General features: G+C 55.9%; 2 protein-coding genes across 4 annotated transcripts in view; one reads left to right on the top strand and one right to left on the bottom strand.

The window, feature by feature from the left end:
- Positions 1–19,304, top strand: part of Tbxas1 (thromboxane A synthase 1 (platelet)) — a 160,943-nt gene extending 141,639 nt beyond the window's left edge. For 2 of the 3 annotated variants that reach the window (XM_005405430.2, XM_005405429.2), the window contains 5 exons: positions 8,598–8,689; positions 12,608–12,745; positions 15,140–15,277; positions 16,510–16,672; positions 19,046–19,304. In XM_005405430.2, coding sequence (XP_005405487.1) covers positions 8,598–8,689; positions 12,608–12,745; positions 15,140–15,277; positions 16,510–16,672; positions 19,046–19,120 — 606 coding nt within the window. In that variant the 3' untranslated portion in view covers positions 19,121–19,304. The remainder of the gene's footprint in view (positions 1–8,597; positions 8,690–12,607; positions 12,746–15,139; positions 15,278–16,509; positions 16,673–19,045) is intronic. The other variant, XM_005405431.2, reaches the window with a different exon arrangement.
- Positions 19,305–21,785: 2,481 nt separating this feature from the next.
- Positions 21,786–25,901, bottom strand: part of Parp12 (poly (ADP-ribose) polymerase family, member 12) — a gene marked incomplete at its 5' end in the record, with an annotated part of 32,100 nt that continues 27,984 nt past the window's right edge. Inside the window, 4 exon segments of the mRNA XM_005405428.2 lie at positions 21,786–22,796; positions 23,829–23,980; positions 24,625–24,755; positions 25,594–25,669. Of these exon segments, the coding sequence (XP_005405485.2) occupies positions 22,432–22,796; positions 23,829–23,980; positions 24,625–24,755; positions 25,594–25,669 (724 nt within the window).

Raw genomic sequence — 25,901 nt, 5'->3', positions numbered from 1 at the left:
GGAGGGGAGGGGAGGGGAGGGGAGGGGAGAGGAAAGGAGAGGAAAAGAAAGGAAAGGAAAGGAAAGGAAGAAAAAATCAAAAAGAAAACAAAGGAGAAAGCAGGGCACAATGGTTCATGCCTATAATCCCATATTTATAATCTCTTGCCCAGACTGAGGCAAGAAGACTTCAAATTGGAACCCAGCCTGGGTAATTTCTCAAGACCTTGTCTCAAAAATAAGAAGGGCTGGGGATGTGGCCCAGTGCAAAGGGCTTGGGTTCAATCCCCAGTGCTGCAGAAAAGAAGGAAAGGAGAGGAAGGGAAGGGAAGGGAAGGGAAGGGAAGGGAAGGGAGAAAGAGTGAGCAGAGAAAGAAGGGAAGGAGGGAGGGAGGGAGGGAAAGAAGGTCCCTATATGCTTTCCTGGAAAAGGCCCCAAACTAGGAGCAACTGCTGTCATTCGGAAAGACGGCGGCAGAGCTCCACGCTAGTAGCACAGTCACACACGCGCACTACAGCTGGACACTCCGCAACAACCGCAGCTGCACCGCGCGGGTGACTCTCACTCCCAGGTGGAGCAAAAGGAGGCAGATAAGGAAGCTGCCTAGGGACAGTCCAGGGATGCCAAGCACAAGGGAAACGGCCAAAGTCACCTCTCTTCCAAGCCGGGCTGTGACGGGAAAGGGCGGTGGGTGAGAGTTCTGGAGGAGCCTGTGTCTTTTTCCGGCCCCCAGAGCATGGGGGTGTTTACTTTATGGAAACTCCTGAGCCCACACTTCTGTGTGTGCTGCCAGTTTGTGGATGCCGCTATTGCCCTGTAATATACGCAAGAGGCAAGGAAAGCAGAGAGCGAGGGGCCGGAGGGAAGGAAGCGAGGCCTGGGAGGGGAATCAGGGCACAGGCTTGGAATCTGCAGACCGTGGACAGGCTACTTGACCTCTGACTGTCTGGGTTTATTTTCATTTATAAAAGAAACCCCAAAGTTACCCTGCCTCCTACGCAGTGTGGCTGGGGGGCCAGAGGGCACAGTAGATGCACAAGGCGAAGTCCTGTTACTGTTACAGAAGTCTGAAGTCAGGAGCTGTGCAGAGGGTTAGCACGATCCATACGGCTCAGCCCGCAGCGCCACCCTGAATCCCCAGGTGTGCGCGGGGCACGGGGGTGGAGGCGGGTGCTCTGTGCATCGTCCTTACATCACCCGTCTAATCCCTTCACGGCCAGGAGCACCTGGGATAATCCCTGTGTTTGTGTGAGGTGGCTTCTGTCTCTCTTCCTTTAAAGTGGATATACATAGTACTTTGTCCACTCTCCTAACTGTTTTTCTAAGGTATAGATGCATTTCTAAGTCTAAATCTGCCAAATTCTTTAAACCTGCGTGTAGGACTTTCTGAGCATCGCTAGGGAAGTCAGCGATGTCCATCAAAGACCCCTCTCCCCCTCCTCAACTGGCTCCTCACCAAGCCTGAGACAGTTCCCTGGACTGCACGGATGTCACATGGCAGAGCTATGGAATCTCAAAAGCAAACCGTCACAGCCAAGAAGACCTCGGGGCGCCAGGCTGGGGAGCGGGCCAGCGAGGAGGCCAGGCCTGCTTCAGGCCTCGTGCTGAGAGCTCCGGGCTCGCCCTGGACACGGGCTGCGGGGCAGGGGCTCGGCTGCCCTACGTGGGCAAAGCTGGGGTCACTGCATTTTCCAAGGTCTGATACCACAGTCTGAGGCTCCCTGGATTGTCAGAGTGCACAAATCTTCCTCCTGCATGTGGCTGGATTGTCCCCACCTGACCCTGGCCGAAGGGACTTCCGGTTCCCTGCGGCAAGGCTGGCAGGGTATGGGGAGCCCTGTAAGTGCAACTCAATGCTCTGTGGCTGCCTCTTTGCGGGGGGCGGTGCTGAAGTCACCCCCATATCTAAGTCCTTTGGCAAAATAAGGAAATGTTAATTTGTCTGTTGGATCCCTGGTTATCTAGGAAAAATGTTTATGAAAGCAATGTCATTTTTATTTTCTTTTTCTCATCTCGACTCCAGATCATATCTGCATACATGCCTAGTGTGTAGTACTGTGTGTGTGTGTGTGTGTGTGTGTGTCTAGCGCTTACAGAAAATGATGCACAAACCCTAACCATAGAAAAGCAAGTGCCTTGCTTACTTCTCTCTCATTACTGAGACAAAATACCTTTAACCCCGAAGTTAAAGGGGGAAAGGTTTACTTAGCTCACAGTTTAGAGAGGTTTCAGTCCATCATTCGCTGGCGCCAGGCAGAGTGGCAAGGTAGAGGGCATGGCAGGCGAGAGAGAAAGTTCATGGCGGGCAGAAGGCAGCAAAGCAACAAGGGACGACCACAGCTCTTTCTGTCCCTTATATTTTATCCAGGCTACTTAGGGCAGGCAGCACTCACACCCTTAATCCTAGCGCCCTTGATCCCAGCATTGCACCATAAATCAATCTCAGCGTCACACACTCCAAATCCAACCACCTCTGAACAAGCCCCACCTATGACTGCATGAGCCTTTGGGGGGACACCTAGACACAAGTCAAAACAGCTAGATTAATACGAGAGGGTGGTATTACTTCCTACTTATGAAGCTTTGACAATAGATTTCCCATAGAGTTCTCTAACCATCAGGTTTATCTACTGCATTTCATTACTGGTTTACAGATCTCACACCATATAGTACAACACTAGGGGACTGAGAACCTCAAAATAAAAGTATAGGGGCCAGGGATTTAGCTCAGCGGCACAGCACTTGCCTGGCAAGCACAAGGTCATGAGTTCGATTCCCGGTACCAGAAAAAAAAAAAAAAAGTATAAGTTGCTGCCCATTAAGGATCAAATAGAAATGAAAGTCTTCCTGAAAACTAAGAATCTCTAGAATGTAAACCAACAAAGATTCCACTTATTTTTTTTATTGCTAGTTTTCCCAATATTTTATTTTCAATTTTCTAAAACCACAGTGACTATTTTATAAAATAAGTCCCAGTGAGATGAATTTGATAGGACTTTAAGTCTCACTGTCTTCCTAATACATCCTTGTAGAATTATTTAGATTTTTTTTTTTTCCCAGCACTAGAGATTGAACCCAGGATCTTTACACTGAGCTACATCCCCAGGTTTTTTTTTTTTTAATTTTGAAACAGAGTCTCACTAAGTTGCCCAGGTAGACCTCGAATTTGTGATCTTCCTGCTTCAGCCTCCCTCAGGGGTTATAGGCATGCACCACCATGCCCAGCTCTTTATAGAGTGATTTAAACAGAGGACAGAACTCACAAGAAAGGGAGCTCCCGCTGCTGAATGTCCAAACAGAAGTGTCAGAATGCCACACCTTCATGGACTCCTTTACCCTACCCTGCGAGAGGGGTGGTCACCATCATTAACAGTTGCCCCGGCAACTGGCCCAAGGCCAATCCATCCTGCCTCCCTAGCAGGACAAAGTGTGGTACCGAAATGGACACAGGACAGGGAGCAGCCTGGAGCTCTGGTCTTCCTGGCTGGTTGCTGCAGATACTGCTTCTATTTAAACATGTAGAGGGAGCCCAGGCCCTTTTCTTCCAAAGACAGAACTCTTCTCTCCTCCCCTCCCGTCCCCTCCCCTCTCTTTTCCCCTCCTCCCTTCCTCCATCCTCCTTCTCTTTTGCTTTAGTGCTGGGGATTGAAGCCAGGGTGCACTGAACTAAACCCCCTGCTTTTTATTTATTTGTTCTTTTGGTTGTGGTTTTTTTTTTTTTTTTTTGAGACGCGTTCTAAATTGCCAAGCTGAGCTAGAACTTGCGATCCTCCTGCCTCAGCCTCCTTCACAGTGCTAGGGTTAAAGTATGCATCACCATGGCCTGTGAGAACAGACACTTTCTTCACTAAGCTGCCCTTCCTCTGCCCTATTAATTCAAAATAATTTCTGCCCGTCCCTCAATTTTTGCTAGCGTTTCTAGACGCCAAAAGAACCATGTAGTGCACTGGCTACCATTTCGGCTTCAATTCCTGCCACCCCCATGGCCACACAGTGTTCTCAAACAGCAGGCCAAGGTGTTGCCGGGAAAGGACGCCTTCCTGTCCCCTGGGCCTAGCAAGCGGGGGATTCGGGTCACAGTGTCACGCGTCTCCCTGGGCCAGCCTGACAGAGCCATTTTGAATTCTTTCCACACATCTCCGAGTTCCCTAAGCTATTCTATTCACTGTTATTACTTCCATTTTTATTTAGTAGTTTTTCTTTTATCATGAGAAATCCGAACAGACACAAATGAGGATATTGCAGTGAACCCTGAGTCCTTCGTTTATCATCCATTTCAACAGGACCCAGAACACCCCGACAGCTTCACCGCGCCCGCATCCTTCCTCCACCTCCTTGTTTCTTTCCTTTTTAATCCCAGCATCGTATGTCCTCTGTAAATATTTCAGTATATTGCCCTTAAAAACGGGAACTCGGAGCCAGGCGTGGTGGCGCACGCCTCTAATCCCAGCACTTGGGAGGCTGAGGCAGGAGGATCTTTGCAGTTCGAGACCGGCCTGGGCTACAAAGTGAGCTCAAAGCCAGCCTGAACTGCATAGCGAGACCCTGTCTCAAAAAGACAAAAAAAAAGAACTCCTCTACAACATGACCACAATGAGACCATCCCACTGAAGCCAAAACGAGCCCTGATTCCCTAAAAGTAGCCCCTCTCCGGTAAGGGCCAACATTCCCCGGTTGAGGGGAACTTTACACTGGGTTTGAAGCAGCATCCGCCGCTTTTCGCCACCGTGTTCGCAAGGCAGACAGGGGACACTCTGGCGGCTTGCGGGTCCCGTGTCTGGGGTGGGTGTCCTTGTCTGTCCTCCCTTCTCGCCACGTGGACGCTTTCTCCTCCTGCGAGGCGGGGGCGCTGGGCCCGGGCGCCCCAGTGTGCGCACGCACGTCCCCTCCTAGCGCAGCGCCCGGAGCCCCCAGGGCCGCGGCTCCGCGCTGTTGGGCTCCCTGGTGAGAAATGACTGAGACACGCTCCCTGCGGGGACTCCGGGCTCGAAGGACCCCCGCCTCCCGCCTCGCGTCTCCTGGCCTTCAGCAGCAAGAACGCCGACGGCTCGGCCCCTGCGCAGGGCTGGGGGCCCGCATTTGCCGTGCGCTTGCTGCCCCCTGCTGGTAGCCGCGCTCAGGAGCCCCGCGGAGTCCGCGGGAGCCTGGGCGGACAGGGCCTGACCCCTGCGCCCCGCCGGGTGAGCTGGCGCTTGGGGGCCAGGCTTCAGAAGAGCCCCGGGCCCGGTGTCCGTCAGGCCAGCCAGGGGCCCGTGGGGACAGAAGCAGCGGTGCCCAAGGGCGCAGGACCAAAAGCAACTTCACAGCCTGGAGCCAGAAAGGCCGAGACGCGCAGTAACAAGCCCGACCCCGGCAGGAAGACTGATTCCCTAACACAGAACTCCCTGAGCCCCCCTTAGCTAGTCGTCTTCCCTTCGGCACATCCTAGCAGCTTACAGCCACCCGCACCATCTGAGTCGGGAACTGACACCATTTCCCCATGGGGACGCAGCTCCCAATTCGACTTCTTCTTCTCTCTGGGACGGTCTCAGTTCTCTGCTGTGTCCCCCCATCGTCCATCCTTCCTTCTTCCCTTCTGTCCTTTTCTCGCACATTCTCTTTTTTTTTAAGGGCTAGGCCCTTTTTTACTTCCGAGACAGGGTTTCACTAAATTTCTAAATTGCCTAGTCTGGGCTTGAATATATGATCTTCCTGCCTCAGCCTCCCGGCATGCAGGGGTCACAGGAGTGCGCCACCTCCCCCAGCTACTTCGCAGCTATTTTCATATTCTTGCATTTATTAAGAGCTTTTTAAATATTCAGAGTATCACTAACGCTGGCCCCAAGTGAGAGCTCGCTGGAAGGCACCTGCGCCCGGAGCAGCCGCGGGGCCTCGATCTCATCTCACACGTTGCCTTTCTCTTGAGCCAGTTGGTGTTTGCTGCGCGTTACTTCAGGCAGCAGAAGGTGGCCGCATGTCCACCCTCCCCTGCAGGAGAAAAGCTCCTTTTCCTTTCCCCCCTCAGCATCCCGGGACCCAGCCCCTTGGCCTCCTGATCACGGTGCACGGCGCTGACCGTGCCGCTTGTGAGGCCAGGGCGCGTGCAGATCAGAAAAGCTCACGCAGGAGCCGGCCTCACCCGCAGCAGATGCGACCTCCGGGAACCTTCACCTCTGCCGCGACGATCACACCGGGTGTGGGCGGCAGTGCGCTGTCAACACATACAGCCTGCTCTGCCAGCCTGGGGCAGGGACGGCGCCACCGTGCCCACCCCGAGAGGCTGCTGAGCGTGCACCCCCATCGGACCCTCTGAGCCTGCATCCAGGCCCCTGCTGGGGACGGACGCCCTGACAGTCCCAGGGCAGGACAGGGAGGGGAGGTGACCGGAGGGACCGCCCAAGCCCAGTGTCCTGCCCCGCTTTCCTCGGAGACACAGAGATGACACAATGAGGACTCTCAAGCTGGCCACCAGCCAACCACAGGGCCCTTGCCCCTGCCATGTGCTCCCGACTGCCCAGGGGGCCTGGGATGGAGGCAGAAGTTGGTGCAAGCCGAGAACCTTAGGAAGAAATGGTTCCAGAAGTGGAGATGGGGACTCGTAGGGAAAACCAAACACTCACTGCTCTTTTTATTGCAAAGTGCAAATACCTCCTTTGCGCAGACACGGGTTAGATTCCACATATCTCTGCAACTTCACTCACAGAACCGTTAATGCCTGCGTCCTCCTGAATGGCAGTGCCACTGTGGGTTAGGAAAACTCTTACCTTGGACATCAGGACCATGTGTTGACTGGGCGTGGTAACAAACGTCAGTAACCACAGCACTGCAGAAGGCTGAGGCAGGAGGATTGCACGTTCCAGCCCAGCCTGGGCAGCTTAACATCTTATCAAGACCTTGTCTCACAGTACAAGTCAACAAATAAATGTCTGAGAATGGTGCTCAGTGTGAAGGTCCTAGCTCCAATCCCCAGTACCCAAAACAGAGGACTCTGCATGTGCTGGCCCTGCACATCTCCTCACCGTCCCTTCCACTGTCACTGTCCTGTCCACCCCCTTCTGACCCTCCTTTAGACCCAGGGCCTTCACAATGAGCTACGTCACCATACCTTGTCCTTTCTTATTTTGAAAGAGGGTCTCACTAACTTGCTAAGTTGTCCACGTTGCACTCAAACTTGCATCCTCCTGCCTCAGCCTCTAAGCTGACAGTATTGCCACCACCCCAGGGAGCTCACTTGGAGAACACTGTCTTAGATCCCCAGCCCAGTGACCATGTGGTGACTCCTAGGTTGAGTGACCCCCTCAGATGGAGGGGGCGCCCTGGGGAGCACAGGGGACAGAAGAATGCCATACCCCAAACAGGATGCATCCTCAATTAGTGTTGCTTATTTGAAAACAGCGTGGCTGTCACCTAGCGGGCAGATAACTCACGCCACCTCTGAGGAAGCAGAGCGGCTGGGGAAGATGCTCCCTTGCAGAAGCCACCAGTGAGGGGTCGGCTTCCTGTACCCCGATGCACAGCACCCACATCCTGCTTACAGCCCACCTCAAGCCTGGGATCCACAACATCTGCACCCCTAAAACCTAACTAGGGTCTGCCAAACTTCCCCAATCTGTGTGAAGAAAGAAATCTCATTTTGCTTTGCATTTTTGGCCACAACAGCTTGTATTTTTCCTGTGTTTTATCTGTTCCTACCCTTTGACAGCTTCTCTAATGAGTTGTCTTTGTACGGCAGGCTGGCCTTGAACACCCAGTGATCCTCCTGCCTCAGCCTCGCAAGTGCCTGGGATTGTAGGCATGGGCTCCCACACCTGTATTCCTTACTGATTTAAAAGAGTTTGGGGGGGTTGTTTTGTTTTGTTTTGTCTTTATCTTTTTGAGACAGGGTCTTGCTACGCAGTTCAGGTTGGCTTGGAGCTCACTTTGTAGCCCAGGCTGGTGTCAAACTTTCAATGATTCTCCTGCCTCAGCCTCCCAAGTGCTGGGATTACAAGTGTGCACTGTCTTTTTTTTTTTTTTTTTTTTTGGCATGGGGAATTGAACTCAGGACCTCGTGCTTTCCAGGCAGGTGCTTGTGCCACTGAGCTATATCCCCAGCCCGTGCTCTTTGGATTTTTACTACTCATTTTTTTAGATGTTGCAAGCTCTCTTGCTATTTCATTGCTTATCTTTTACTTTCTGAGGTACCGATTGTGACCCGTGTGACCACCTGGCTGAGCCTCAGTTTCCCCATGTGAGCTGGGAGAGGACTCAGCGAGATTCTGGATGTGCAGTACCAGCCCCATCCTCAGCCCTCACAAATGAAGCTTCCTCTGGTGCCACTCAGAGCCCCTCAGTCCAGGGCTGCGCCTGCACATCTGCAATAGTATAACGCACCCCAGGGCTGGGGATACAGCTCAGCGGCACAAGCGCCTGCCTGGCAAGTGCAAGGTCCTGAGTTCGATTCCCAGTACTAAAAGTATAAAGCACCCCAGAACATGTGGGGTGCTGACCTGACGAAATCTGGGTGATACCCCTTTGTCTTCTTGTGGTTTCCAAGCAAATGTTTGCTAAAGGTGGACCAGGACGCTGAAGTTCCTGAAGCAGTGCTGTGAGACTCGGCTAACACCACCTCTGTCCTCTGTCCCGACCCCTGCACTAGGCGGCCCCCGACTACCGCAGCCTCCAGGAAGGCCTGCCCTACCTGGACATGGTGATCGCGGAGACACTGCGGATGTACCCGCCGGCCTTCAGGTACGCCTGCCGCCTGCCCCGCCCACGTCCTAGGCCCTCGTGGTCCCCGGTCTGAGGCCAGCTGCGTTACCCACATGGTCCTGGAGGGCGGGGTCTGAGTCCTCCTTTGCACCCCAGGGCTCCAGTCTGTGTTCCTGCAGTCTCAAAGCATCACCAGCCTTTCCTTAGCGTGCCCCTCCCCCGGCCCTGGCCAGGGCTACCACCGCCCCTGCTTCATTCATTCATTCATTCAGCAACTGTGTGCGTCTACTCTGCTGATCCTCTACGCAAAACACACCAAGGCCGCTGCTCTTGGGCCAGCACTCAAGGGGCTGTCGTGGGCTGGGGGCACGCCTCCCTCGTGTCTAACAGGTCCCACTCAGCCAAGGACATTTGATCCTGCAGCATCTCACCTCTCCCCTCCTGGAACTGCTCCATACACATCCCCAACACACTCCTTCTGCCCACATGTCGCTAATGCACAGCCAGTCGCGGCAACCTGCAAGTCCCCCAAGGGCAGGGATCAAGTCTGCTTCTCTCAAACTCCCCCAAACAAGGGCCCCGCCCCCGGAGCCGGGTGTGGCGGCGCATGCCTGTAATCCCAGCACTTGGGAGGCTGAGGCAGGAGGATCGTTGCAAGTTTGAGACTAGCCTGGGCTACAAAGTGAGCTCAAGCCCAGCCTGAACTGCATAAGGAGAACTTGTCTCAAAAAGACAAAAAAAGGGGCTGGGGATTTAGCTCAGCAGCAAAAGCACCTGCCTGGCAAGAGCAAGGTCATGAGTTCGGTTCCCGGTACCGGACAAAAACCAAAAAAAAATAAAAAAATAAAAATAAAAATAAAAGACAAAAAAAAAGAGCAGGGAGGGGACTGGAGAGGGTAGCTTAGCCCAGGTGCCTGGCTCTCAGACAGTGAAACAGTGACCAGATTTCAGGATCTAGAGACAAAAGGAGTCCAAAGCTGTTAGCAGCATCTCATAAACTCCACTCAGCACTCCTGTGCTTTAACACATCATAGAGACCAGGTACAGACACGTTCACCCCTTTTGTTGTTGTTGTGGCTGTTGATTTTTTTTTGAAAGAGAGTCTTGCTATGTAGCGCAGGCTGCCCTCAAACTCATAACAATCCTCCTGCCTCAGCCTCCCAACTACTGAGATTACAGGTGTGCACCACCACACACGGCTTCATCCTTGTGCCATTCTCTGAAGGGAAAAGTGTGAGTGATGGTGGAAGGTCTCAAAATGATCTTTCAAATCAAAAGCATTACAAAGAGTGTGACTGCAGATACTATCCAGGATGTTCTGGACCAGAAGCAAATGCAGAAAACCCCCATGGTACACATAGCAGGTTGGGAACTCAGGGGTCTCTCTCCGCATGATAGTCCCAACGCCAGCAGGAAGACCTGCTTCCTGGGGGACTTCGAGCAACCTGCCATCCAATCCTTTTCGCTCCTTTTTTATGATTTATATCCAAAGGGGACTGTGAGCAACTAGTGTGCACATTAGAATGAAGTTCTGAGCAAAACATCCGGGATACAACAAGGCTGCTGGAAGCAGAGAATCCCTTCCTGGGCCCAAGAAAGCTGACAACCTCAGCGTGGCCGCTTAGTGCCTGCCAAAGAGGGCTAAGCTGAACCTTCGTTCCCCAGCAAGAGGAAAATATATAAAACCAGTCCAAGGACACACAACTTCCTGGACCTCAATTCAGTCGTACATTCATCCCATGAGCTGGACGTGCTGGCACATGCCTGCATCCCGAGCTCAGGTGGCTGAGGCAGGACAATCACAAGTTAGAGCTCAGCCTGGGCAACTTAGACCCTGTCTCAAAATTAAAAATAAAAGGTCTGGGGTTGTTTGTTGCCCAATGGTAGAGTGTGTGCTTAGCTTGTGTGAGGCCCTGGGTTCAATCCCCAATAATGAAGAGAACAGAATTCATCCATGAGCCTTCAATAGGAGACATGTCGAAGTACAGTTAAAACCAGTGTGGACAGGCGCTTCCAAGCACATGCCATGGCCAGTTTTCCTCCCAGGGACTTGTTGTCAACAGCTGAGGTGAGGCCATTATTTGGGGACCAGGGTGCCCTTGGTCTCACTTGGGGACAGAGCAGGAGCTGGAGCATTAGGATGGATGGGTTTGGCTTCCTTTCTAAGGTCACTTACAGGGCCAGGCTCGCTACAGATCTGGGAAAGCCCAGAGGGGGCCACCGAGGCAGCACGGGCCCGGGCCCTGGCCTGATGTGGCCTTGGGTAAGCCCGAGTGGGACGCCGGCCCTGCTGATCCTGCGGGGGGTGGGGGGATGCTGGGGCCACTGAGGGACGCGGGCCAGCGGGGTGGATACACCGCCTTCTGCACAGCTGCCACTGGGCTTTGAGCCAGGAGCGGGAGGTGCCCGGCTTCCTGGCCAAGGCCAAGCCCAGCTCGGTGGTGGGGTGGTGGGCACTGCGGGCTCTGGGGCATTTTTTGTTACACCAGCCTGTGGCCTCTCTCACCAGGCCGTAGAGGGGACAGGAGCAAGGCCACAAATGTGCCAGGCTTGGGAATGGACAGGGAGAGTGAGTCGTCCGTCCTTCCTTCTTTCCCTCCCTCCCTCCCTCCCTTCCTTCCTCTCCTCTTTCTTTCTTTCCTTTCCTTTCCTTTCCTTTTTCTTTCCTCTCCCTCTTCCTCTCTCCCTTTTCTTTCTCTCCTCTCAGGAAAGCCTGTCTCCCCTTCCAAGCACGGACACACCTTGCTTCACCAACCAAAGTCCCCCAAAGACTGGTGCAGGAAGCGGTCCGGCCTACAGGAGGCCTGGCTGCGGGGACGGGCAGGGCCCTGATGCAGTCCGTGCTGATCCAAGATGAGGAGGCAGGGAGCACGCACAGACTCCCCACCCCGAGCCCTGCGGGTTTAGCGGCTGTTTGTGTGAGTGGGGACCCAGCCTGGCCTCCCGTGGCTCCTGCCCACGACAGGGAGGCTGAGTAGAGAGGAGACCAAAAGGGGCCCAGGTCCCCTACCCTCGCTCCTGAGCGGGAAGGGGGTGTCACTGTCATTAGTGAAATAATTGTGTTTCCTCTAAGATTGTTAGGAAGCTTAATCCTATAATTTAAAAGCCAACATAAAATTACTTTTAACTTTATAGTAATTACTTATATTGCTAAAACGAAACATCAATATTTAAAAAGACCAAAACAAACCCTAAATAATACGCAAGGAGCCAAATGAAAAGGCCTCCCCAGCCCCCTGGCCTGGTCCCACGGCCTAAAGGAGATGATAGAAGCTGAAGTATTCTAGAAATGTTATGTACGCCTGCAAACCTATGCAGTCTACTTTTTAAAAATAAAACAAGCCAGGCACGGGGGCAACGCCTGTAATCCCAGGACTCTGGGGGGCCAAGCAGGAGCATCACAGGTTGAAGTCCAGCCTGGGCAATTTAGTGACTTAGTGAGATCCTGTATCAAAATATAAAAAGGCAAGGGCTGTAGCTGATTCTTTTTTTTTTTTTTTTTTTTTTTTGGTTTTTCTCCGGTACCAGGAACCGAACTCATGACCTTGCGCTTGCCAGGCAGGCGCTTTGCTGCTGAGCTAAATCCCCAGCCCCAAGGGCTGTAGCTTAGTGTGAAAACCCTGGGTTCAGTTCCCAGTCCCCTAAAAAGAAGTATTTCCTGAGGTGAGCGGGCGAGGAGGTGAGCTCGTTTCCTCGCCTGCTGAGGCTGTGGGCGTGGACTTGGGACAAGAGCCCCGGAGAACACACTATCCGGGAAGCGGTGGGAGGGGTGAGCGTGTGAAGGGCCTGGGACACACAGAGGCGGGGGCTTTTCCCCGGCCCTTACCCTAGCAGGCTTCACCTCAGCCTTAAAGTTCCTAACAGACTATGACCAGGAGCCTCAGGACTCTGTGCTCAGCATTAGAGATCCAAAGCCTCCATTTTTGTCTCCCAAACTGAGGCTCCATGTTTTTCTAGGTTGACTCCAGGTCTGAAGGGAGACAGTGTATGGAACGGCCACTCAGAAAAGGGGTCAGGCAAGGACACTGTCGGCGTGGATTCAGTCCCCAGAGCCCCGGTGGAGGTGATGGCATGGGCGGAGTCTCGCCACACCAGGTCGGGGATTGGTGGAAACAGGAAGACCAGGGTCGCACTGGCGGTCATGATGGCTGAACTGGTCTGTCTCACCTCGGGAGAGCTGGCTGGTGTCCTGATAAGAGAGCTGTTTGCCCAGATAAATTAGTTTGCTTTAGTGTTCTCGAGCAAACAGTGGAGTTATTTCTTGGATTATTGTCTTAGCTTCCTGTGTGAGAATTTTCTGGAAGAGGCAGGAAGTCGTGTCGGTGGGGCAGTCTCAGGGTTCAGCTCTGGTCCGCAGCCAGCGAGGGAAGATTCAGGAGCTGTGTGCGGTCTTCCAGATGCAGGATCAGAGACCCAGCCCCTGTGTTCTTGAGGAATGGGTGACCCTGGCAGGAAGGTATGAGGCAAAAGCTCTGGAACCTTGCAGAGCCCAAATGGGCGGTCAGGGACAGGCCACACAGGAGGCCCAGGCTTGGGAACGGGCTTGGAAGTAGTCAGCTGGGTGTGGTCTCGCCAGCCCTCACTGTAGCTTAACATCATGTATGAGCAACCTCCAACATCGCCGACCTGCTCCTGGCCTAATCCAAACACGGCTGGGTGTGGCGGCACATGCCTGTAATCCCAGCACTCTGGAAACCTGCAGCAGGAGGATTTCAAGTTTAAACCCAGCCTGGGCGATATAGCAACTTAGCAAAAGTCTGTCTCAAACAAAATTTAATTTAATTTAAAAAGACTGGGAGCCAGGCATGGTAGTGCACACCTGTAATCTCAGCACTCGGGAAGCTGAGGCAGGAGGATCCCCACAAATTCAAGGCCAGCCTGGGCTACATAGTGAGACCCTGTCACAAAGAAAACAAAAACAAAACAAACAAGCAAAAAAGGCTGGAGATGCAGCTCAGTGCAAAGCCCCTGGGATCATGCTCCAGCACTGAAAAAAGAAAAAAATATCCCAGCACTGGTTGTCTTACTTACTTTTCTCATTGCTGGGACAAAATACCCAAAACCTATAAGTTAAAGAAGGAAAGGTTTACTTAACTTACAGTTGGTAGAGGTTTCAGTCCACCTTCAGCTGGCTCCAAGGAAGGGCAGCATCACAGCAGACATACAGTCCAGGGCCAGGGAAGCAGGAAGCAGCAACCAGCCTATGTATGGCTTTGTGTTCTGTCACCCACTGTACCTGACTCGGGGACAGGCTTCACCAGCCAGGAACTCCACCTCTGTCTCTGCAGGGGCCACACAGCCTTAGGATGTGGGACCCTTGAGCCCCTCCTCAACAAGCTGGGCACGGCCCAGACCACTCAGGGCACCGTGAGGAGACTGGGTTGGAAAAGAGGACATGAAAACTTTAATTAAGGAGGTGGCAGGAGAGCTGGAGAGACGCCCCTGGAGGAAGCCAGGGGTAAAAGTGCAGAGGGAAGAGCCTGGGGGCTCAGAGGACGGGAGGGTGTCAAGGGGCACATCCGGTGCTGCTGGAGCAGCCCTGGGAGAGGTCTGATCTGTGGCTGGAAACAGGAACGGGCTGCGGCAGGACCAGGCGGGAGTGGAAGCCAAGAGCGAGGGCAACCTCCCAGGCAGGAGAGCGGGAAGGAGGGAGTCCCAGCACGCAGGAGGAAACCAAGCAAGTAACGTCCCTAAAAATCAAGGAAAGCAGCCAGGGTGGTGGTGCACAAATGTAACCCCTGCTACTCGGAAGGCTGAGACAGGAGACCCGCACAGCCTGGGTAACGCAGTGAGACCCTGTCTCAAAAAATACAAAGGCCTTGGGTTGTAGCTCAGAGGCAGAGGGTTTACGGAGTGCGTACGAGCCCCTGCATTTGTCCCTGGTATCGAGGAAAGAGACCGCGTTGGGGGGGGCACAAAGAGGTGGAACAAGAGCGAATGGAACAACCCTTACCAGCAGGTGAAGCTGAATAAGGATATACAGGTAATCCACCCACAAAACCAACACTCAGAGCTCGCGGCACGGAAGGGCGGGGAGAGACGAAGACGAAGAGTGGCCAGCGGATGGGCCAGCAGGTGTCTCGGGGGCCTGGCACGAGGCCCGTGCATGGCAGACAGGGGACAGGGTGCCGTGCGGGGCTGGACAGTGAACCCGGGGAGGAGGCGCAGGGCGAGCAGGCGCTGAGAAGAGGCCGAGCGGGAGGGGGAGGACGAGGAGCAGCAGCGAGAAGCCCCGAACCGCTGGGAACCAGCCCTCAGGAGGCTTCTGTGCACTCAGTGACGGGCCACGATGGAGGGCGAAGGGGTGCACGAGACCCAGCCATCCACGGGGCCGTCGACCGGAGGCTGCGGGGCAGTCGGAGCTCACAGGTGCGAGCTGGGTCACTCTCCGGGGTGCCCTGGGAAGTGTCCTCATCCCACACGCCGCCTCGGGTCCACAGCCCCCGTGACTCCCACCCATCCACACCAGCCACTGTTTTTGCCCCGCAGGTTCACGCGGGAGGCGGCTCGGGACTGCGAGGTGCTGGGGCAGCAGGTCCCCGCCGGCGCCGTGCTGGAGGTGGCCGTGGGCGCCCTGCACCGCGACCCCGAGCTCTGGCCGTGTCCTGAGACCTTCGACCCTGAAAGGTGAGCACTGGCGCTCAGCGGGGGCCGAAGGGCATGAGCCGGGGCTGTCCAGACCTTGCCAGGGAGGGCAGGCAGGAGGTACAGGCGCCAGGCAGTCAGAGGCAGGAGCGACCCCGACTGATGTTTCCAGCGCATTGTACCGTTTTAACCCCCCAGACTGAACCCAGAGATTGCTTCTTGCGTGCATGGCTGCTGAAAAATACCTTCTAGTCCCTCAGTCCTAAACATAGGGCGCTGGACCGTACTTCGAGCGTGCACTGGAAATGGGCGTTTCCATAGTGCCAAAAAGCGAGACTTCCCCACAAGCCTACATTCCTGAGGCCCTGCAGACCTGGACCTTCTTTTCTCTGGCGTGGATTTGAGCCTCTGTGATCTAAGATGTCTCCACCTTGGCTGGTGGTCAGGGCTGACCGGGTCTTCTCCTTTGCGCTCCTCCGGGGCGGGATGGCCAGGCAGCCGCGTCATCCCCACCTTTCATGGCTGCTCCTGGGCCCAGCCCAAGTCACTGGGTTCCCATGGGCAGCAGAGCTCAGTACACTCCCAACAGCTCCTGGAATAAGACCAGGGCGAGGCGTGCTGCCGCAGCGCTCCCAGCAGCACGAGGAAGTCCAGGGATGCTAAGAAGGTGTCGCCCAGGGCTTGCTCACAGACACACGTGGGGAGTTCTGCTGTTGGGTAACAGATTCAACACGGCCAAGGAAGGGCTCTGCAGTAAAGATTCCTCTTGGGCTTGGCCGGGGTGGGTCAGAGGCAGCAGACACGGCGTGGGAGGGGGGCTCTGAGGAGAGTGGCCACGGGCTGGGACCTGACCACTGAAGGCAGCAGGTGATGCCAACTGGCATGCTGTGGCCGCAGGCCAGGGCCGGGCTGTGCTTGGCAAGCCCAGGGGTTTGGGCTGGCACTTGGATACCACTGAGGCTCAGGCTTTGGGCTCGCGAAGGACCCTGAAGTCCTAAGGAGAGGCAGGGTGGCGCTGTTGACGTCAGGGGAGGCTGTGGATTGAGCGGTGGCCCTCGGCAGTGCAGCCCAGGAGGCAGAGTAGGACCACAGGCAGGGGAGCAGCGCCAGCTCCGAGGGACCTGGGTCCATCCTGCAGGACACAGGGTCCTGCGACTGCAGCAGGGTTTCCTCCCTACTGGGACCAGCAGGAGCTCAGAGGAAGGGGTGGCTCAGTCAGAAGGAGGGAGGGAGGGGGTGTTCCAGGCCAACAAGGCCTTCCTCTGGACCCCCAGGTTCACGGCCGAGGCACAACAGCAGCGGCGGCCCTTCACCTATCTGCCCTTCGGTGCCGGGCCCCGGAGCTGCCTAGGGGTGAGGCTGGGGCTGCTGGAGGTCAAGCTGACCCTGCTCCAGATCCTGAGCCGGTTCCGCTTCGATGCCTGCTCCCAGACTCAGGTGAGGGCCGTGGCTCTGGGGCGGGGCACCCAGCTCCTGGAGGGGTCTCAGGGTCTGCATGGGGACGGGGGTCGGGCCTGTTCCTTAACCCTCTGGGGCCTTGGTTTCGTGATCTGTAAATTGAGACCATGCGAATAACGCCACTGCCCTCCCAGCCCGGCATGGTGGCGCACACCTGTAATCCCAGCACTCAGAAGGCTGAGGCAGGAAGATCCATGAGTTCAAGGTCAGCCTGGGCTACATAGTGAGACCCTGTCTCAAAAAATAAAAAACAAACAAAACAGTGTCCTCCACTTCCTACTGTCATGAGTGGCTGAACTGACAGGGACAGTAAACCATGGTGACCGCTCCGAGTTTCAGGGTGGCCTCACGTCTTGCACAACTCGTGCTGCTTGGCAGGGTTTGGGGTGCGTGGCTTGTCCTCCAGAGGCTGGGGACACCCCTCTGGCTCCTCCTGGTCCCGGAGGTTTCCTGCTTGTGGAGGAGGCAGAGGGGCTCCAGCGCCTTGGAGGGTGCTCGCTGCTGCCACAGCCTTGCCTTCCCCCACTCTGTGGTCACTGTCACACGCTGGGCCACACCTTCGTTCCTGAGGTGCCAGAGAGGCGCACAGACCCTCCCCCACCCAGACATCGGGGCCCTCCTGAAACATGACCCCATTTCTGGGCCCCTTACCCCCTCATGCCACATGCTTCACCCCAAAGCTGGGTTCTGTTATTCCCGCCTTCAGATGATCTGGAGCTCAGAGAGGGAAGTCGTGGGCCTGAGGTCACACAGTCGGACTGCAGACCAGGGACACACAGGGACAGCCCTGCTGCATCCTCCACAGAAGCCTGATGCCAGGCCTGTGGTGGGTGCTCGTATAATCATTCGTCACACACCAAGGAACACACGGACAAGGAATTAAGAGTGACAAAGCCAAGGCGCAAACCCAGTCCTGCTCATGCCCAGAAACTGCTTGCTCCCCACACGGTCCGGCCGTCTCTCCCCGTACGCCCGGGCCGTCCACTCCTGTCACCAGAGCCCCCCACAGCTGCGCACCTGCACTGGAGGTGTGCGGGGACAGAAAGGGACCCCGTACCGACAGGGATGGTCCTAGATGCAGAGACTGGCAGTGCCTGCGACGAACAGAGCAACTGCGCCAGGCTGCTGGTCGTGAGGAAGTGTGGACGTGGGGTGGGAAGGTGCAGGAACCAAAGGGAAGATGCCCATGAGGGGTGGCAGGCAGGGCCGAGCAAGGAGGGGACCGAGCAAGAGACAGGGACAGGGACCGGACAGGAAAGCAGCTCCTTTGGCTGGTGTCAGACCACCATCCCCCGCGCCACTCACACCAGCCCTCTGCTGAACTCCAGATGGCACGAGCCCATGCGTGCTCCCTCCTGCTCCAACAGGGCTCCTTCCTCTCACCTCGAAAGCCCTCCCTCCCCCCTCTTGCCCCTCCCCAGTCCCATCCTCTAAGGGGTCCCGCTCATGGCTTCATCCAACCCTTCCCCCACCCAGGCTAGCTCCTCCAGGAAGGCCTCCCTGATTTCACCCTCCCCACTCACCTCTCCTTTGCCTTCCATCCATCAGCGTGTGCTGTGCCTCTGGCCCCAGGTAGCTATTTACACTTAATTATAACCAAATCCAGTCAAAGCCTCAGGCGCTCCTCCACCCAGCCGCATTCTCGGCGCTCCCTGCTCCAGCACAGGTGATCTGGCTTACTGACATATACCTTGTCATCTGTCTGACATAGCCCACAAAGGCCTCTGAGAACGCCCACCAAGGCCCGGATCCTGTAACCTGGCCGGTCCTTCACATCGGCCAGCGCATCACCCCTGACACGTACTCCAGTGATTCTCTGGCTTGTCTTCCAAGTCCCCGGGCCACCGTGCCTCTGCCTTTGAGGTTGGCCAGGGGAGGCCAGGCCAGAGCGCCAGTGAGCAGGCTGTGGCCCAGGGTCCCTCTGCCCAAAGAGAGGGCAGTGAGAAGCCGGGGACAGCGGGACGGCAGAGTGGCAGAGAACTTTGCTCCCTGCCTTGTGGCTGTATAGCCTCCCTGAGCCTCCTGGTGTTCGAGTGCAAAGTGAGATCTACCACGCCTTCCCCAGCCTTCTCGGATAAACAAATGCAGCCCAGATGCGCTCGTCACCTGCAGTATCCGACTCACCGGGGTGCGAACTTATGAACCAAGTTCAGCTGGGGTCCCCATGCGCTTCCCCGAGATGGCCCTGCTGGCTTCTCAAGGAGCTGTCCCCGCTGGGTGTCTCCTTTGCCCACGCCTTGCCCAGCTATCGTCAGCCCACAGATTTCCCCCAACCCTGGCTCAGGCCTGGCTCCGAGGAATTCTGCCTGTGGGTCTGGTAGATTCTGACTATTTTAATGTCCTCTATTTTAGGTACCTCTGCAGCTAGAATCCACATCTGCTCTAGCTCCCAAAAACGGTATCTACATCAAACTTATACCGCGCTGATGCAGAAGCAGCTGGGGAAAGAAGGCAGCTCACAGCTGTGAGGTCTGTCAGTGTCTCGAGGGCACCCGGGATTCAAAGAAAACCCTTATCTTGGACGTGAGTGATGGAGAGGGTACCCAGCGGGCAAGCAGAAAAGAGCTTCTTGACGTGACCTCTAAATGCTTAATAAACATTTGTCTCAGTATTGATGTTCCCAGGGACGCTGCTATTAATCTAAGTTAGGTTGCAGATAAATAGGTAAAATGACCAAGAACATGATTCTTACAGGAAGTCCTGGCCTCAGGACAGGATTCTATGTGCATGGGACACGCAGCTGGCCCTGTCCCGGGGGCACGGGCATGGGGCTCTCAGAGAACGGTGCTCAGCAGACAGCCTGGAGAGTGCTCTGGTCCTCCCAGTGGGTCTCTGTGACTGGCTAAAGTTAAAGTTAAAGTTTCACATGCTCTTTCTTCTAATGCACAGGTCTCATTTTGAGCAAGCAACCCAAATACGTCGGTGAATGTCAGTAAAAGCGACGGTCGTATTCTAGAAGGGTCAGTCACCAAAGTGCTTGATCTTCCCCCCAGCAGCCCCAGTCACAGCTGCTGGTCTTTTCACCTCCTTGTGCTTCAGTTTCCTCATCTGTAAAACAGGGAAGCTGACCAAGCAAAAGATCCCATCCTCTTGCATTTGACATGGGAGCAGTCAGGGCTGGTGCCCTATGGATAGCACCCTTAGCGGGATCCACCGGCCCTTCACATGGCCTCAGATGTGTCCAGGTGACACCTTTAGAGGACTCAGGAGAGCTGCAGCCTTCCACATGGACTGCTGCACACACTGCTCCGTGTGGTCCTTGCCCAGTCCCCACAGCCCAGAGTGCCCACACTCCCGAGCCCCTGCTTGCACCCACGAGGTCCTGGCCGTGTGCCACAACTGCCTGTGCTGCAGCCCAGGCAGCTGCCACATGGCCCTCTCCACAGCCTTGCCGCAACATCCGTGCGCCACAACCTCTCTCCGGGAGCCTGACCTGCTTCCCTACGCCCTGCCTGGCCCCCAGCTCTGACCACCCCGTAGGCGCCAAACTACATGGGCCCAGCCACCACCCAGCCCTCGGGCGGCCGCTCCACCCCCAACCCATCATCTCCCAGGTGGCCGCCATCTTCACACACAGCCAGCGTGCTGGCGTCACTGGGCCCCCAGCCCCCGCTCTCTCTGGCCCTGCTTAGATCCACGGTTCACACCCAATACCAGATGGGGGACAGGAAAATGCCCCAAACCAAACTGGCTGGATAGGCCACAGAGCCTCCCGCTGTCTGCCACCGGGTCCTCACGCTCTGGCCACGCCCACACACACCTGCCCTGGGTCCTACATCTCTGCACAGCCATCCTGAGAGCTCCGGCCCTCCGGGCTCCTTCCTGTTACGGGGCCCACCCGGTTCCCACTCCTGCGGACATGGGCCCAACCCTCCACCAATTCAAGTTGTTGCTCCTAACTTGCTTTCTCAAAGGCACCTACATGCGCTGGTCTCTGCAGCCTCCACGGCTCCCTCCCTCCGGTCACCCCGCCACCCATACCGCCATGTGCACACCCACACAAAGCAGCGGGCTAAAGATGATCCAAAATCAATGAGCAGACTTGGAGGGTTAGCAGACTGCAGGGGAGCGCAGGGCAGGCTGAAAACCACACCTTCCGCGGCCCTGTGGCTGGTCCTGTGGCTGGTCCTGCTGGCAGGTCGGCTAGCGCGGCCACTCCCTGCTCATTTAGCCTGGCTCTGTCCCGCCTGTGAAAGGTTTCCAATCACCCTGAGGATGGGAAGACGAGACAGCCTTGGATGTGAACACACAGGACACAACCGACACACAAGCGCCAAGTGAGCACATCTTGCTGGGGGTCAGCTTCTCTACCGGCCTGGCCTGCCCAGGGCCCAGAGGGATGCGCCAGACTCTGTGAGCATTGTCTGAGGGTGAACCGGACTCCGTGAGCCGGAACTGTGAGAGGGAACATGAGAGTGCAAATATGTAACCTGCAAACCTGAGCGCAACGTGCAGCCACGTGACGCTATTCCTAGGCTCCTACTAGGGACTTCAAAAGGGATCCACAAGGCCATGCGCAGTGGTGCAGGCCTGTAATCCCAGCACTCAGGAGGCGGAGGCAGGGGGATTGCCACAAACTCAAGGCCAGCCTGAACTTCAGAGACTCCGCCCCCACCAAAAAAGTAGGGGACCCAAAACAAGGGGCCCAACTATGGCTTTGTGATAAATCCCCATGAAGCCCTATCAATGCCAGCAACATCGTCTGCTCCCTCCTGCTGTGCTCTCAATTCTACTCCAGCATCCCAGGCTGAACGCCCCCAGGTGATGGCACTGGACCTGTGAAGAGGTGACCGGGCCGTGAGGGTGCGGCCTCCGTGAGTGGGGTTGTTGCTGCCAGGGCCCTTCTCCGCTCGAGGTTGCAATGAACAGGCTGCCAGCAAGGAAGGCACCCTCGCCAGACACCCGGTCTGCAGGCATCTTGACCCAGGTGCCAGCGCCAGAACTGAGCAGTACATGCCTCTTGCTTCCCAGCCACTCTGCAGATGGCACTGTTTACAGCAGCCCAAGGGCAGACAGCCCTGACCCCCACAGCAGTGCCCAGGCCCTGCAGCTCTAGCCACAGGCACTGAAGAAGAGCCACAGTCATGCCCACTCTGGATAAATATTTTTATTTCATACTCTCACGTGACATTTGCAGCACAGAAACTCAGGCTCTCCGGGACACGGGATTCGAGTCTGGGCTCCCGGGGGACTCGTCCATGTCTCCTGCCAGGGTAGTCCTGCTGGCCCCCAGCACTAGGGAAAACCAGCAGTGACTCGATGACACCACACGGCTGCCACCTGCCCTGACACCTGACACAGGTCAGGCAGTGCCAGGGCGCGGAGCAGCTGCAGAACTGGGCTCTCCTCCCACACGCCACTGTGCCACGCTGACAAAGGCACGAGACCCTGAACACGGAGTCACTGCAGACACAGAACCCTTAACCATTAAAACGAATCCATAAAACAGTGTCTTCAAACTCTGCCAGCTGCAACAAGCAGCGCAGGACCAGAGTGCCAAGTACAGCATTAACATGTCGTTAAAAAGCAAGCAGGCTCGCCCACCACTGGTGCAGTGAGTCCACAGGTGAGCCCCAAAGTCACCTGAAAGTAGAAACTGTTACTGGCAAAGGGTTAAGAACATAACTTCACTGAGAAGCCAACATCAAACAACAGTTCATTAAAAGTTTTCTCAAAAAAAAAAAAAAAAAAAAAAAAAAAAAAACACCCCACACAGCTTCCCTGCCTCCCGGCCGTACTCACTGGCGGCCACCAAACAGGGAGCCCAGAGCCGCCACCAGCATGGAGCCTCCAGTGGGGGTGGCAGTGGCAGCAGCAGTGGCAGCTGTGGGTGGCGGCCTGGGAGAGGTAGAGTAGTGAATGAGGTACTCGGGGTAGGCCTGGTGCTTCTCGAAGACCACAAAGATGCTCGGGTCGGACACACTGTTCACGCAGCTGTCGTAGAAGGCGTTGCTCTGCCTTTCCTTGGCAGGGGGGCGGACGAAAGAGGGGTTGCCCCTCACAAAGTCACCCACCAGCACGCGGGCCAGGAACATCGCCTGGATGTGGGTGTCGGACTTGCTGTAGTGGTGGGAATACGCGGCGTCGCGGGCGAAGTAGCTCCCTGAAACGACACACATGGGCTCCGCTGGGCACCAGGAGGACAGGCCAGCAGCCATACAGGACAGGCGGACACTGCTGGACAAGGGCCTCTGCTCTTTGTCACTCTGCCTCCCCACAGAGGAGTGTGGGTATTGCCACCACTCTTCTGTGCGGCAGCAGAGGAGTCCCACCTCAGAGAGGAGGCCCCTCAGTGCGGACGCCCCGCCAGATCTCAGCTTCTAAACCTGGGTCTCAGTTTCCTCAGCTGTGACGTGGGGCTGTTCCACCCAACTCAGAGGGTCAGTGGAGGGAGAACCAGAGTCCACGCGCAGCCATTACGGGGGCACCCGCGGCCCAGTGAGCGGGACTCCCCACCTTCCCCCACGGGGACCAGGCTGCAAGCTGCCACTGCATGCAGGCCGCCCAACCCCTCCCCCCAACTCTTGTGCCAGCCGACCCCACAACTGTCACCCATCAGGCAGGAACCACCCAATGGACCCTGAATCCGGATATGGGCAGCAGGTTGTGACGTTTCTACCTGTGGTGGCCACGCTGGCTAGAGAAGAAGTGTTAGAGGAGGAAGGGACACTGTGTATCCACCTCCCGGCCAAACATCACAAAAAAATACAGAAAGGAGATGATCAAACCTCATGGTGCACTGTTATACTGACAAGCACAGATAAAATGCATGCAGTTACTTTACGCGATTATTTCCCCAACTCTGCTATGGGTTTGAAATTATCTACAAATAAAGCTTAAAAGTAACTGAGAGGAAAACAGGTCAAATAACAGCTAGAATGGCTTCTATGTGGGTGAACTTAGATGTCCAGATCTCTAGCCAAAGGACATTGTGAAGATGTAGTCTGGGGACAGCAGGTCTTCCCACTCTGCCCTACCTTCCCAGACCTCCACCCCCAGGGCTACCAGCCTCGGGCTGAGCTCCTGGCCAACGCAGAGGCACAACATCAGGGTCTTGCAGAGGGCATCCCCTCGGAGGACGGATGCTCCCTCAGAGGACAGGTGTTCCCAAGGGCCAGCGGCCACATCAGCTTACCTTTGCCATAGGAGGTGCCGTGAAGACCACAGATGCGCCAGTCGAAGTTCTGCTGGCAGATGGCATCCACAAAGCTGGTGGCGGTGCCATGAAACAGCTGCCGCTCGTCCACCTCCTTCCCCTCATTTCGCTTCTGCATCTGCCCTTTTTGCCTAAATTGCAGGACACACGTTGCAAAAGAGGGTGCTGACCACCAAGTCCAGCTGACTAGACTTGCAAAAGTGCACTCTGCTAAAAGAACAGAAACACCACACGGCCAGGCCCTGGAGGTTGCGGCCACAGGCCCAGGAATGAGGAAAGGGCGATGAAAAGCAGAAGGGCCACTTCCCCCTTGGTTCCCCGACACCCAGCCAAGGGAGGTTACCAGCCCTACTCCCTGCTCCTGAGCAACCCGGCCCTGGGGCCTGGCTCCGCGCCCGTGGAACCCTCCTGGGCAGTTTCGCTAGGGGAGAAGTGCCGGGGCCATGAGCACAGGGCCACACGCACTGAGCCAGGCCCTGTTCCCTGGCCCCAGCTCACTCCTGCAGCTGCCCTGTCCCATCCCGTCCATCTTTAGGGAGCAGGATGGACAAGGGTAGAGGCTGACTTGGCCACCAGTCACGGCAGGAACCACCTAAGCTCAGGAAGCCTCCATCCCCTCAACTCTACAATGGTCTACGCCACCACAGAGCGCTGGGTGGGGGGAGAGGACACATGGCTCCAGGCGGAGTTTCCTGGAGGCCCAGGGCGTGCTGGTGAGCAGCTGGCAGGGTAAGGGGATAGAGCAGCCCGCCCCCTAAAACCAGCCCCAACGCACCACCGGTAGACTTCCCACAAGGCCAGGTTCTGAACTCTCTGTATCTTCTGAACAAAGCAGTAAGGCAGTGTACGGTTGAAGAGGCTCCAGACTTTCTGATACTCTTCCGAGAAAGAATCGAGGGTGATTTTCTACAAAAGGATAATGTCTTTAATATGTTATCATCCAAGTGCAGAATACAGAGGAATCCTTTCCTCTTCCCATGGCAACCAGAAACTGCCAGGACATGGAAGAAAGCAAGCCACAGAACGGCAACCACACTCCCCTTCCCAGAAGAGGGCTCTCCTGGCTTGGGGTATTCGCAAGTTACAGGCATCGCCACCTGTTCACTGCGAAGCCCACCCGAAGGACAGGCCTGTGATGCCCAACACGGCACTCCTGGGTATGTCCAGGGTGTCCTTGCTCTGCTTTTGGATCGTTAATAATGTATACAAGGGTGGACTGCATGGCTATGAGAGCCGTGTGACTCCCCGGCCCTTCGCACACGGCCTGTGCTGCTGGATTTGCACGTGCTCAGCATGAGCCCCGCACACCCCGCCAGGTCAGGGCTCCAGGTAGAGAGGGTGCTGGGGCGGACAGGGCAAGCAGGACGTCAGTCTGCGCTCCTGGGCGCCAGCCCTACCTGCACCACTCACTCGCCTGTCTGCTCAGGCCTGCGCTTTCCTCTGCTCCATGTCCCTCATCATACGCAGATCTTTCACCTGTTTATTTTCCTTTTCTTGTTTAGTAAAACTGATTTTTATTGGCTAAGCCTGGCTCCTACGCTCTTCATGTCTCCCCTTCCCAGCCAATTTCACCGTTCGTCCTCCTCCTGCCACACTACACCCTTCCCTCAAGCCACAGGCATCTCCCAGGTGGTGGTGGTCACTGGGCCTTCAGTTCCGTCCCATAATGCACAGCCACTCAGCACCACCCACCCGCCACCCATCCCCAGAGACCCCTCTCTTCCAGCCCCAGCACAGTCCTTACCTTAAAGCCTGGGTCTGGCAGGGCAGAGGGATCCCAATGGTCTGGGATGCTCTTTGGGCCTTGAAATTTGACACTGCTACAAAACATAAGCAGAAGCACTCAGACGCTTTATCCTGGATGTAAGCAAATCTACCACCGGCAGTTCCCACTAAGCAGTATCACCAGGCATGAGCATCAGCACACAGTATGTTACAAGACAGAGGAAGGTGAGGCAGCACACAAACACAGGATCTGCACACCAGAAGGCTTCGTTTTGCGGGGAGGGATTAACACAGGGTCTCCTTTTGTAGTTCAGCCTGGCCTTAAAC

Source organism: Chinchilla lanigera, unplaced genomic scaffold (assembly GCF_000276665.1).
Source record: "Chinchilla lanigera isolate Chin_1 unplaced genomic scaffold, ChiLan1.0 scaffold00093, whole genome shotgun sequence".
Classification (NCBI taxonomy): domain Eukaryota; kingdom Metazoa; phylum Chordata; class Mammalia; order Rodentia; family Chinchillidae; genus Chinchilla; species Chinchilla lanigera.
This window is presented reverse-complemented; position numbering and strand designations above follow the sequence as displayed.